The sequence below is a fragment of the Heterodontus francisci genome, chromosome 14, assembly GCF_036365525.1.
Source record: "Heterodontus francisci isolate sHetFra1 chromosome 14, sHetFra1.hap1, whole genome shotgun sequence".
NCBI classification, from domain to species: Eukaryota; Metazoa; Chordata; class Chondrichthyes; order Heterodontiformes; family Heterodontidae; genus Heterodontus; species Heterodontus francisci.
The window spans coordinates 45,801,635-45,815,793 of record NC_090384.1 but is presented as its reverse complement, the minus strand read 5'-3'; the positions used below and the strand labels follow the sequence as shown (position 1 = coordinate 45,815,793).

The 14,159-nt window shown below is 45.6% G+C and overlaps 1 protein-coding gene across 2 annotated transcripts in view; it reads left to right on the top strand.

Moving 5' to 3' along the window:
- Window positions 1–11,787: 11,787 nt before the first annotated feature.
- Window positions 11,788–14,159, top strand: part of LOC137377010 (lysosomal membrane ascorbate-dependent ferrireductase CYB561A3-like) — a 35,031-nt gene continuing 32,659 nt past the window's right edge. The window contains exon 1 of one of the 2 annotated variants that reach the window (XM_068046126.1): window positions 11,788–11,871. Coding sequence is in view for 1 of the 2 variants with exons in the window: in XM_068046123.1 (XP_067902224.1) it covers window positions 11,885–11,904 (20 nt within the window). In the remaining variant the exon portion in view is untranslated. Of the gene's footprint in view, window positions 11,905–14,159 lie in introns of both variants that reach the window. The other variant, XM_068046123.1, reaches the window with a different exon arrangement.

The window sequence follows — 14,159 nt, the reverse complement described above, 5'->3', positions numbered from 1 at the left end:
GATGTCAAAATGTCCATGACCAGAACAAAGGTGGAGACTAGCATTGTTGGTGGCAGCTAGTTACAATTGCTGCCAGTGGCATTGCTGCCATTGTAGGAGCCAAAAAAAATCAGCTCCTGAGGTGGTTTCCTACACCTCCAGAGTTAGCAGTGCTACCCCATTAATGATATAGCGCTGCTGTAGAAGAGGCTACTTTTGCTGGCATGATGTAATATCAATGGAGTAGTACAGTGATCCAACAAGTTTGGTTGACTTTTGCAAAATTGGTGAATTGGTCTTTCTATTTGGATAATTAGAAAATGATGCAGCTGGTAATGCAATTATTTCTCTCCACATGAGAACAACAGTTGCTATTTTGTTGTACTTAAGAGTAGGAAACTCGCTTGAGATTGCAACAATACTGCATGCTTCTAGCTTTCTGCTGCACCTGCATCCGTCTGGTAAGTAGTGAATATTCCATCGCACTCCCGATGTGAACCTTGTAGGTGGTGGAAGTGAGATGACTGGAAGTGAGCCACTCATTGCAAAGTAGCCAGTCTCTAACTTGCTCAGGCAACACAGTATTGATAAAGGATAGATCAGTTAACTTCTGGTCAATGGCAGATCTCAGACTGTTGTTGGTGGAAACATGGGGATGGTGTTACCTTTGAAGGTCAGGGGGAGGGGAGGGGGTTTGGACTTTTCTTGTTGGTAATGGTCATTGTATGGCACTTAAATGGCACAGTTATTACAGGCTACTCATCAGCCCAAACCTGGATATTGTCCATATATTGCTGTAGGTTGGCATGTGCTGCTCTATTATCTTAAACAATAACCATCATTGAGTGATTGAGGCACATAGCATAGATGCTTTTAAGGGAAAGCCAAACAAGCATGAGGGAGAAAGGAATAGAAGGATATGTTGATAGGGTGAGATGAATTAAGGTAGGAGGAAGCTTGTGTTGAGTGTAAACATTGGCATAGACATGGCCCATTTCTGTGCTGTCTTCTTCTATGTAATTGCTTCTATATAATGTGCAGAACTTTCAACTGTATTGGGGATCTAAAATCGGCAGTATCAGATGGGATGCCTGCTTTACACCCAGTCCATTGAAGTCACCGTTTAGATATCTTGCCCTTTAGGTAGACCAAATATATGAATGTTGCAATGCTGGGATCAGTTCATCAGTCATTAAACTTAGTTAAGATAACTTGCTACCACTGTAAACAATAACTAACTTTGACCAACAATACCGGAGACTGAGGCTGGAATTTAACACCCACTCCTGGGAGTGAGCTGGAAAATTGGGGGGGCGTTGGCATGAAATCTGGTAGGATGGCGAGGGCGCCATGCCTACCCCTGCTGGTATCTTAGCAGCAGCGGGGGAGGTGACAGGTGGTCCGTCCACCCTTAGGACAATCGAGGCCCTTAAGTGGCCAACAATTAATAGCCACTTTAGGACCTCTTTCTGCTGCCGCTGGTATTTACCAGCAGTGGATGGGCACTTCGCTATCTGAGGAGACCGCCCAGTAACACCTGGTAGCCTCCTTGCGGGCAGGTGGGGGGGGGGGGCACTCCTGATTAGGTACGGGCTGTCCTCACTGGAACACACCCCTGCCCTGCCCTGACCCCACTTACCTGATCTGATCATACAAACCAGACAATCCCTGATTTGAGTTTTGGCCTATGCTGAGTTAACTAGTCACAATGCATGCTACAAACAGTTTCAGCATTCCAGGGCTAGGAAGCGGAAATTTTATGTTTTCACTCCTGATCATTATCTAGTGACCTCTGTCAGAATGTGTCTGTCTTGAAATCAGTGAGGACATGATTAAACTTTGCTTCTGATCTCATCTATGGTTTAATAGCCTGTCAACAATCACTGTCTAGCTCACACATGAAGAATCTTCACCAGAATAATGCCAGGGAAACTATAGTTATGAGGCGACACTTGAGATACTGGGATTATTTCCATTGAAGCAGAAAATCCGAAGAGGAGATTTAATAAAGCCTTTTGAAATTATGAAGAATTTTGATAGGGAGAACAGAGAAAGACTATTTCCATTTGTTGAGAAGTCAGTGATGAGTGTTAAATTCCAGAAAGCTTATTATGGAAGGATAACGCTGGAACCTATCTTTACTCAGTTTTATATTTATTGTGCAGAATAAAAGGATTACAAACATATAGCTCCTCACTCAAAACCCTCCACCAGTCTCAGTAAGTGTTTTCTTATAAGTGCTCAAGTAAGACCCCAATTAACACCCTCCACCTACATATGATCAAACAATTGATACACAATTAACAGATTAACAATAAGGGATCATGACTTTAAAATTGTCACTTGGAGAGTGTGGAGAGAGGTTCGGGGAGATTTTGTGCAAAGGGTTCTTGGGAAAGGAATGCTCTACTCCAGAGGGTGGTTGAGGCACAGACTACTGAATCTTTAAGGGAAAGTTGGATAAATATTTGAAGCAGAGGAAGATACAAAGCTATGGAGAGAGTGCAAGGCAGTGGTATTAGTTTTGGATTGCTCAAGCAAACAAAAAGCACATACATGATAGGTCAAACAAGTGTATATTCTAAGTCTTGGAGCTAAATTTTCATTGTGGGTTTGGAAACCCAATGCCTGGAACATTTCTCAGTTAGAGGCACCGGAAGTGTCCTGGAGGCTGGACCAGGTTTCAGAGGGCTATTTTAAAAGTCAAGCAGCAGCCATAACTGGGCTTGCCATTGCCTCAGGGATGGAGCAGCAGGGAGATCGGAAGGCTAGTGTTGGCATGGGCATGTGTCCCCATGTGACACCTGATTTTTCTGATGCCTCCCTGGAGACGCTGATTGACGCAGTGTCAGAGAGGAGAGAGGTGATCTTCCTGGCTCCAGGAAGGACAAATGTGTCCAGTGAGACCAACAGGGCGTGAATGGCCACAGAGGTCAGAAGCTGGGGACTCACCAGAAGGATGTGGGTCCACTGTAAGAAATGGTTCAATGATCTCTTGTGGTCTGGTAAGGTGAGTGGCCAGTGGCACCTGATTGATTGGACACCAACTTTCTAAGCACCAGAATACAAGCTGACCTCACAGAATGTCCATAGTTCTCACTAACATTGTCAGATCAAGTGTACAGTCGCAACACTGAGACGACAGCCACCCTCACATAGGGGGTGACAGTCAGATGGGGACATCACAGAAGGGGACATCAGCCCACGTGTATGTCATGTTGAAAGAGATGAGGGAGGGCAGCCTACTCATGAATCATTCTCCTCTCATCCTGCAGGAGAAGAAAACCCATAATGCTCAAGAGATGGCCAGATGGGGGGTGGAGTGGCCCAACTGCACATCTTGGCCCCAATGGAGGAGGTAGCGCTGAGATCGCCATGTGCCCTCAAGGTATTCGGTGGGGGATGGCCCACCACTGTCATCCATTTTCGTGTGTTTCCCACAGGGCCAGTTGCAGAGGGGGAGCTGAGTGGATCTGCCCAATCAGTGCCATCATCTTCGCGGGGGAGCTCCACGGAACCAGCACAGTCACATCACACCTCGGCACCTTCCACAAACGCAGAGGCACTCACCTCAGTTGGACCCCAGAGTAGTGCAGAACGAGGACCACTGGGTGAACCTAACATCATGCCTGAGCAGGAGGAGGAGGGTGAGGCAGAGACAGCTGTGGCAGTCCCCCTCGGAGGACAGAGAACAGACAAAGCGACACTTCGCTGGGCAAAGATGCTGTGCCTCAGATGCCACAAACAAGGACAGTTTTCCTCAAGAACCAGAGGCAGATAAGTTCTTGTTTGTCAGAGTTCCCTGATACCTTGAGGAGCCATGGGCAGGCAATGGAAGAGTCCATGCAGTGCATGTGCTCTGTCATGACCCAGGGATTCGATCGCCTGAACTCCTCCATGGAGAGATTGGGCAACCTTTTGGAGAGCCAAATGCAGCACCACTCTGAGTGGGTGCAGGAGCAGCGTGCTGGTATGCACAGAAAGAGTGAGACTCTGTAGCATAGACCACTCAGTGTCGCTGATGGCGCAGAGGTGCTCGAAGTGGATGCTAGCTGTGTCCCACTTGATGCCCTCAACCAGCATCAAAGGGCGACATGAAAGGGCGGAGGTGGTTGAAGTAGCAGATGAAGGGGCCATCCGTCAGGGGACACTGACATCACCCTTAAGCCCCTTGCTCCCTCCAACTCAAGAACCATCTTTGTGCCAGTGCCCTGTGACAGAGGCAATCCCAGCGATGATGTAGACGTGGCAGCCTGTGGAGGAGCCCCCACGGGCACCTCCAAGATGAGGTTGGAAGCCACGGGCATCTCAGACAGAGGCAGAGACTAGGGAGCAGGCTGCCTCCACCTCATCCTCTGCCACAGAGGGAGAACCCCGTAGATGTGTTGGGGAAAGAAAAGTGCCACGCCATTGAATTCACTTTATGCGTCACCTGGGTGCAGTTCCACACATTTGTCTGTTCTTTTGTTAACATCACAACATAACTTATTTATATTATCACTCTGATATGTGTGTTATTGATGTTTCATCTCAGAAGGGGGATGTACCATTGTGGGGTGGGTGGGTACATGGGGCCCTGGGAATGTTATGTGCCTATGCCTTATGGTGTTGGATTATGTTGGCAGAGGAACCCTCATTCTGCATGCTCATGGATGGCAATGGGATCTCACAGGTATGTGTGATAGTGGTATCATAGCTCCCTATGCTGGAAGGTGAATTTTGGGCTCATCACCCACAAGGACTTGGGGGAGATCAGATGAAGTGCTGTTCAGTCAGCATGGAACTTGCAGCCATGCCAGCTTGCAGTTCACCCTGAAATCTATGACGGCATTGCCGGGTGCCCTCCGCTGGTCACTGGACACCTATTCAGCAAGCCCTTCCTCCTCCTCTTCCTCCTCCCAGTCTTCCTCTGAGGTGGTGTGGTGTTCCAGCTCCTCCTTTTCATCCATCTCCAGTCCTCTTTGCATTGTCATGTTGTGCAGGGCGCAGCAGATGACTATGATACTGGACACTCTGGCTGGCTCATACAGGATGCCACCGCCTGACCAGTCTAGACAATGGAAGTGCATCTTCAAGAGGCCAATGGCCTGTTCAATACAGGTCTGTGTTAGGCGATGGCTCTAGTTGTCGCGCCTTTCTCCATCTATGTCTGGGTTTCGGACAGGCGTCAGGAGCTACCTCCTTTATCTCCCAGTAGCCACCCATGGAATCTAGATGTGGTTCTGAAGAGGTGCGGCACCTGGGACTCTCAGAGAATAAAGGAATCATGACAGCTGCCCAGAAACTGGGGGCAGACCTGTAAGATTTGCTTCCTGTGGTCACAGACGAGCTGGATACTCAATGAGTGGTAGCCCTTTCTGTTGAGGAATCTGACTGGCTGGTGTGTAGGTGCCTTGATGGTTACATGGGTGTAATTAATGATGCCCTAGACCTGAGGGAATCCATCGATGGCGGAAAAGCCCAAAGCCCTCTGTGCCTGTGCAGGCCCACCTGTGTCAAAGTGGTTGCAGTCCCCTGCCCTCCAGAATATGGCATCCGTGACCTGTCTGATGGCTTGGTGAGCTGCCGAATGTAAGATACCGCCTAGGTCCACAGCTGATCCCTGGAACCACCTGGTTGCATAGAATTTCAGGGTGATGGTGACCTGGATGGCTGCAGGTAAGGGACTGCCATAGGGGCTGCAAGACCTCAGGTTATTGTAGATCAGAGCGGAAATGTCCAAGACAATCTGCCTAGAGAGGCATAGCCTCTTAGGGCATTGGTGCTGTTATTTGCAGGTAGCTGACTCTTGGGCGGTAGACCCGATGTCTTGGGTAGCACCTTCTTCCCCTTGTGGCCATCCAGGAGATTGCATCTGCTGAAGCTCATCCTGGCTGCTCTGTCCAATGTCAGAGTAGCCTGTTCCATATCAGCTCCCTCAGCTGGGGTTTGTATGCTCACCAGGCCTTCCCCTGCCAACCCCAGCTGCCCAAGTGGTGCCAACAGGCTCACGTCCCTCTCCAGATTCATGCCATTCACCACTGACAAATGCAAGTCTTACAGATCCAATAATGGCGACTCTGTGGCACTTTTGGAGAAGCTGAGCTTTATTTTAGGCCTCTGCATTATGTTAATCAGCCCTTCCCAAAGCCCTCATGGCCCTCTGTAGTGTTCACGTCCTTCACACACTGCCGTATTCTGGAGGTGGTGGGAGCCAGTGGCGACTTCTGCTCCAAATGGTCTTTAAAAATCCGGCACTTGGTCTCTTTCTTTTTCCCACCTCTGTGGATCTTCTCTCGATTTGCTGGCCTGCCTCACTAGTTCCAGATATCAGAACTCATTATTGACATCCTTTGATCTGTCGTACTTTTAAGAGATGGGTCTAACCATGACCCAGGAATATATTTTCCTCAATTCCCTCCTCCCCCCACACTGCAAGGCCTATTTCTCATGGGTGATGCTCGATAACAAGTGTTGGTTGACTATTCAATGACGGGGAGCGTACAGCGAAAGTCCAAACCTCCCTAATGTGGATTTTCCAGCAATACTCAGAAGACACCAGTCTTGCTGATCTCTTACTTCACTTGCCTAGGAATACTAAGCATTTTTGTAGTGCCCTAACTGAGGTCAACTAACTAAGCAATCTGGGGATCGAACCTGGAAGCTTCCAGTCTGTATGATAAAACAGAAGTAGTGGAGGGTTCAAGTTGAGTGATGGCAATGTAGAGCTGGATGCCATTAGTGTACATGTCAAAGCTGACCTCATGTCTGTATACGATGCCAACAAGAGGCAGCATGTAGATCAGGAAGAGGAGGGGAAGGAAAACTCTTGGAGACACTCCAGAGGTGAAAGTGCAGGAAGTCATTGTTAGAGATTCTGTAGCTACTACTGGATATTTAAGAGTGTCGGGAAAACGTTATGCTGAATGAGGATTTTTAATTAATTGATTGGAAACCTACATTAAACTATTAAAAGGAAAGCTGGAATCCTACGTTCAACTTTTATAAACTAACAGCGAGAAAGCCACCACAATTTGCATTGAAATACCTCATATTCCAAGGTATGGAAGTGGAGATGCATGTCTAAATAGCTCGCATCCAGAACAATGGCATGAAGAGTTGAGTAAATTATCTGGTTTTGTAAGACATTCAAAGCCATCTTGGAGCATTCACGCTAGTGGAGATGTACCTCCAGAGGGTAAACATTGAAACAATAAGAGCTGAAAGAGATTTGGGATTCTTCGACTTTGGATCTCATTAAAGTGAACAAAAGAATACACTGAAAGAATCATGTGACAGCCTCCCCAGTCTGTGTGAAAACTTGGAGTTTCTATTCCATACAGCAGACATTCTTTGAGAGCTAATCAGTGCAGGACCACAGTGGGGCTGTGTGTGTCTCTCTCTTTCTCTCTCTCCAGGTATATTGCAAGCTTTGAATCCTGTCCGAACCTGTCATCGCTACAGACAGAGACCCCGGGGAGAAAGCCACCAACATCACTGTCTCCAAGAAAACCCTAAACCAGGTGGACCAGCTGCAAATGCACTTCTACCAGCCAGGAACTTCAGAACCACCAATTCAGCTGGAAGACAACTTAATTACCAGACCCTACAGACTGTATATTACTTTAATGTTTTCTGGACTCGAATCCAACCAAACTATTCTTCATCACTCTGTAACCTATTTGTGTGTGTGTGATTCTTGTCTGTGCGTGTATGTGTGTCTGTGAAAGTTGGAGCGTTGTTTTATTATTTTATACAGATCAGGTTTTGATTTTAAGTGCAATAACCTCTTTCTTGTTTAAACTCAGGAAAACCTGTTGGATTGGTTCCTTTATGATCATAGCACATAATGGGTGAAACACTCACTGAATTGGTAAGCACATCCACTGTTGAAAAGGGAATAAACTTTGTTGCGGTAAAACAAGGGGAGGGACAAGAGGGGAGCCTTTCAAATCCTGGTTGTAACAGGAGTGAAATCAAGTGAGGGCATTGCCACTGAGTTGGTCAATGAAGGAGAGGCATTGGAACATGATTCTGTTGTCGATTGAGTCAAAGCTGTACAGTGTTTGAGGAGGTACAATGCACCACAGTCACAGAGAATGTCATTTTTAACTTTAGTTAGGGCCGAGTCAGTGTGAGAAAGATAAAAATAAAGCACAAACATGCATTTATATATGCCTTTGTCCGAAAGACATCCCAAGCATTTCACAGCCAATGAAACACTTTTTAAGTGCAGTCACTAAGTAGGCAAATGAAGCAGCGAATTTGTGCACAGCAAGGACCCACATCACCAGATAATCTATTTTGGTGTTTTTAGTTAACAAATATATGTTGAGCGGAACATGCCCTCTGCTCTTTCAAATATCCATTTGAGAGGGCAGATAGGGCCTCTGTTTAATGTCTCATCCAAAAAATACTGCACTGAAATGTCAACCTAGACTATAGAGTTAGATCTCTGGTGTGGGGTTTGAAGATTTGAAGACTTGAGTGCTATCACTGAACAAGGCTAACACTTAAAAATTAACAATAAAATAACAGAAAATATAGGAAATACTCAGCAGGTCTGGCAGCATCTGTGAAGAGAAAAACAGAGTTAACGTTTCAGATCGATACTCTTCTGTCAGAATTCAAATTAAAGTAAAAATTAAAGGTTGCTGCCATTTTCAGATGGGAGGGAAGAAGAATCAGCCACCTCTCCTAATTTAACCTGGAGTGTCTAGACTTTGAACACAGTGCCTAGAAATGTCTAAAATCTGAACCAGACATCAAAAATTTTGTGCGTCGGTGGTGGAGGGAATGAATGTTTGTAGATGGGGTGCCAATCAAGCGGGCTGCTTTGTCCTGGTTGGTGTCGAGCTTCTTGAGTGTTGTTGGAGCTGCATCCATCCAGGCAAGTGGAGAGTATTCCATCACACTCCTGACTTGTGCCTTGTAGTTGGTGGACAGGCTTTGGGGAGTCAGGAGGTGAGTTACTCGCCTCAGGATTCCTAGCCTCTGACCTGCTCTTGTAGCCACGGTATTTATATGGCTACTCCAGTTTCTGGTCAATGGTATCCCCTAGGATGTTGATAGTGGGGGATTCAGCGATGGTAATGCCGTTGAATGTCAAGGGGAGATGGTTAGATTCTCTCTTGTTGGAGATGGTCATTGCCTGGCACTTGTGTGGAGCGAATGTTACTTGCCACTTATCAGCCCAAGCCTGGATATTGTCCAGGTCTTGCTGCATTTCTACACGGACTGCTTCAGTATCTGAGGAGTCACGAATGGTGCTGAACATTGTGCAATCATCAGTGAACATTCCCACTTCTGACCTTATGATTGAAGGAAGGTCATTGATGAAGCAGCTGAAGATGGTTGGGCCTAGGACACTACCCTGAGGAACTCCTGGAGCTCAGATGATTGACCTCCAACAATCACAACCATCTTCCTTTGCGCTAGGTATGACTCCAGCCAGCGGATGGTTTCCCCCCTGATTCCCATTGACCTCAGTTTTGCTAGTGCTCCTTGATGCCATACTCGGTCAAATGCTGCCTTGATGTCAAAGGCAGTCACTCTCACCTCACCTCTTGAGTTCAGCTCTTTTGTCCATGTTTGAACCAAGGCTGTAATGAGGTCAGGAGCTGAGTGGCCTTGGCGGAACCCAAACTGAGCGTCACTGAACAGGTCATTGCTAAGCAAGTGCCGCTTTTTGGCACTGTTGATGACACCTTCCATCACTTTACTGATGATTGAGAGTAGGCTGATGGGGCGGTAATTGGCCAGGTTGGACTTGTCCTGCTTTTTGTGTACAGGACATACCTGGGCAATTTTCCACATTGCAGGGTAGATGCCAGTGTTGTAGCTGTACTGGAACAGCTTGGCTAGGGGTGTGGCAAGTTCTGGAGCACAGGTCTTCAGTACTATTGCCGGAATATTGTCAGGGCCCATAGCTTTTGCAGTATCCAGTGCCTTCAGTCGTTTCTTGATATCATGTGGAGTGAATCAGATTGGCTGAAGACTGGCATCTGTGATGCTGGGGACTTCAGGAGGAGGCCGAGTTGGATCATCAACTCTGCACTTCTGGCTGCAGATTGTTGCAAATGCTTCAGCCTTATCTTTTGCACTGATGTGCTGGGCTCCCCATCATTGAGGATGGGGATATTTGTGGAGCCACCTCCTCCAGTTAGTTGTTTAATTGTCCACCACCATTCATGGCTGCATGTGGCAGTACTGCAGAGCTTAGATCTTATCCGTTGGTTATGGGATCGCTTAGCTCTGTCTATCACATGCTGCTTACGCAGTTTGGCACACAGATAGTCCTGTGTTGTAGCTTCATCAGGTTGACACCTCATTTTGAGGTATGCCTGGTGCTGCTCCTGGCATGTCCTTCTGCACTCTTCATTGAACCAGGGTTGGTCTCCTGGCTTGATGGTAATGGTAGAGTGGGGGATTTGCCAGGCTATGAGGTTACAGATTGTGGTTGAGTACAATTCTGCTGCTGCTGATGGCCCACAGCGCCTCATGGATGCCCAGTTTTGCATTGCTAGATCTGTTTGAAATCTATCCCATTTAGCACGGTGGTAGTGCCACACAACACGATGGAGGGTATCCACAATGTGAAGGCGGGACTTCATCTCCACAAGGACTGTGCGGTGGTCACTCCTACCAATACTATCATGGATAGATGCATCTGTGGCAGGCAGATTGGTGAGGACAAGGTCAAGTATGTTTTCCCCTCTTGTTGGTTCCCTCACCACCTGCCGCAGACCCAGTCTAGCAGCTATGTCCTTTAGTGCTCGGCCAACTCGGTCAGTAGTGGTGCTACCGAGCCACTCTTGGTGATGGACATTGAAGTCTCCCACCCAGAGTACATTTTGTGCCCTCGCCACCCTCTGTGCTTCCTCCAAGTGCTGTTCAACATGGAGGAGTACTGACTCATCAGCTGAGGGAGGGTGGTAGGTGGTAATCAGCAGGAGGTTTCCTTGTCCATGTTTGATCTGATGCCATGAGACTTCATGGGGTCCAGAGTCGATGTTGAGGACTCCCAGGGCAACTCCTTCCCTACTGTATACCACGGTGCCACCACCTCTGGTGGGTCTGTCCTGCCAGTGGGACAGGACATACCCGCGGATGGTTATGGCAGTATCTGGGACATTGTATGTAATGTATGACTCCGTGAGTATGACTATGTCAGGCTGTTGCTTGACTTGTCTGTGGGACAGCTCTCCCAACTTTGGCACAAGCCCCCAGATCTTAGTAAGGAGGACTTTGCAGGGTCAACAGGGCTGGGTTTGCCGTTGTCGTTTCCAGTGGTCCGTCTAGTTTCATTCCTTTTTATTGATACAAGTGAGTGGCTTGCCAGGCCATTTCAGAGGGCATGTAAGAATCAACCACATTGCTGTGGGTCTGGAGTCACATGTAGGCCAGACCAGGTAAGGACAGCAGATTTCCTTCCCTAAAGGACATTAGTGAATCAGATGGGTTTTTACAACAATCGACAATGGTTTAGCCATCATTAGACTAGCTTTTAATTCCAGATTTATTAATTGAATTCAAATTCCACCTTCTGCTGTGGTGGGATTTGAACCCATGTCCCCAGAGCAATACCATGGATCTCTGGTTTACCAATCCAGTGACAATACCACTACGCTACCGCCTCCCCTAATACCATTACAGCATCACCAAGGGAGATGGAGATATTATAATATTAACAAGCTTCAAGTTTCAGGAATCCTGAAGATGTCCATTCTCCTTTAAAATGCTAATCGCGCCAGGAAGGCATTGCATTGTGGGAATTGTAGTCCCTCTGGATTCCAAGGCCTCCAACCCCACAATACTTTGGGGTTGATACGCATGCGTGTTGGATGCGGAATCCTGTGTGAACTGATCAGTTTGCGTATGACGCTGCAGGTGGGGTATAAAAGCGGCTGTCAGGTGAGTTTTTGTTATGGAGTGTGGAAGTGTCAGGTAAGGGTTTATAATTGTGGTAAGTATTAGCAATCTCGGGTTAAAGTTGCTTTATTTGCTGCGTTTGGAATTTATGCGGAAGTTATTACCTGTGATGAAGTTTGTCTGCAACTTTCAAGATCGTGATTTCCAATTAAATTCCATCCAGTGATATTGGTACAAACAGCTGTTACGAAGAAAATGAATATTTTAAACACGGTTGTGTTCTGCGTTGTCAGGAGGTACCGTGTTTAAGGAATAAATTTTACATTCATCCTTAAGCGAAGTGTCATTTGATATACTGTTAGTGAAAGGTTCTTAATGCTTTATTAATGCACTTTTTCTACAAGTCAAACTGTGCAATGGCTTAAGATAATAAAAATGCTTTAGGGCACTTTTTTAAAACTAACATTGCAGTTGGTATGCCGATACTAGAATATAATAAGCACAAATGTTAGTGGCTTCAATGCCGTTTTATAAATTTGGATTTCCAAAAGTTGTATAAATCCTGTAATCAATTTCTTGGGTGTCTGTGCCTGCTCAAATAAGGGAATGCCAATTGCTGCTCTTCAAGAATTGTCTCCTTTGGAATCTGGCTAGTTTTGCTTTGGGGTTTGACACCAGCAATGATGCTTGTATTGGGTGCGAGTAACACTTGTGTAGTATAAAAGCAGCTATGGTAGCTGCTCTGCCATCAAATAACTTGGCAGAGGGTAAAACTTCTGGTCTGTAAGGTTCAATTCCATATCAAAATGTCAATTTCCCCATGCAGTTATGTGCTGCTGTTACATGTATTTAAATGTTTACCCAGTTACTAGTAGGGCCAAGTATATACTCAATATTTTTATTTCAGAATAAAATCCACCAACCAGGTTTCTTTTATAATACATTACTCATTTTTTGTTTATTAAACAAGACATAATCAGTCAAGATGCCAAGCATTAACACACATTGAAATATAAAAGTTCCTTCTAACTTTGAGACTGAGACATACACATGAAAAAAAAAAATACAGGTTTTCTCTGCAGAGTCTTTTTTTTACAAAAAAGCATTTGGCCAAATACTTGTTAATTCTTGATGGAAATGGAGACGATATGGGATGATGTCAGTTGTCCCTTTATTTTGATGTCCCAAATAAGCATAGATGGATGTTATTGGGATATTTCTGAAGCAGTTTTTTTTTTCAGGTGTTGAGGATTAATCTAGCAGGTTTTCAGGAGACATGTGGCATCAGGGTTTCAGCAATCACACACTGGATTTGCAGGGTTTCTCAGCGAGATGGAGAAAATATGAGCTGGGGTTCTCTCAGCAGGCTATAATCCCAACTGACAACAGTATTCAAAATGAAATCAACTCTTGACCACCATAAATTTTGACATGTCACTTCTCTGTTAAACAACTCTCCCCTTGTCACCAAGGCACTTGCTGTGTACTCAGCTGAAGACATGTGACTTCCAGTATGTGTTTTTAAATAGAAAGCTCAAGTTCCAAAGTCCTTCCAGTGCCCTTTTAAATAAAAAAAAAACTAAGTCCAGCATCTATGGTAACAGTTCAGTCCTCCAAAGGAATCCATTTCTAAATCTTCAACTGCAAGTCCTCAAAAAAAAAATTAAAAATAGAAACATTTTCTTAACACTTCCATCCTTGAAGGAATGAAATGCCATTTGTAAATGTTTCATTATGAAAAATGGGGGGGGTGGGGGGGAAACAAGTGGTGAAAAAATTAACACATTTTACACATTCTCATTTGCTCTTTATCTGTAACTAATACAATTCTTCTTAGTACTCTGATAACTCAAAGCAAAGTTACATTCTAGACAGCATCAGCAATTCCGTTATTTTTTTTCCCTGCAATGTGGATAATCTTTAAGTGACGGGGCTGCAATAGTAAACTCCATCAAAATAGTCTGGTGTTTGAATTTCTCTATAAAGGCTAGGGGTTATGATGAGTATATACCAGTGCCTGTCTATAGTCATGGTGGACATATACTTCAAAAATGTTTAAGAGCTGGTAGTAAGCCTAGGGTTTCTTTTTCCACTGTAGAGTATTTCTTTCGCTTTTTGGACAAGTATTCTACTGGCCTTTCTATGCCCGATTCATCTTATAACAGGACGAAAATAGGCGACAGGTTTAGATAGAGGATTTGGTAAAGATATGGTAGAGGATTTGGATTGGTGTAGGCTTGGAGGGCCAAAGGCCCTGTTCCTGTGCTGTAATTTTTCTTTGTTCTTTCTTTGTTCTTTGCACTGACTCTCAGGTTGCTAGGATCAATTGC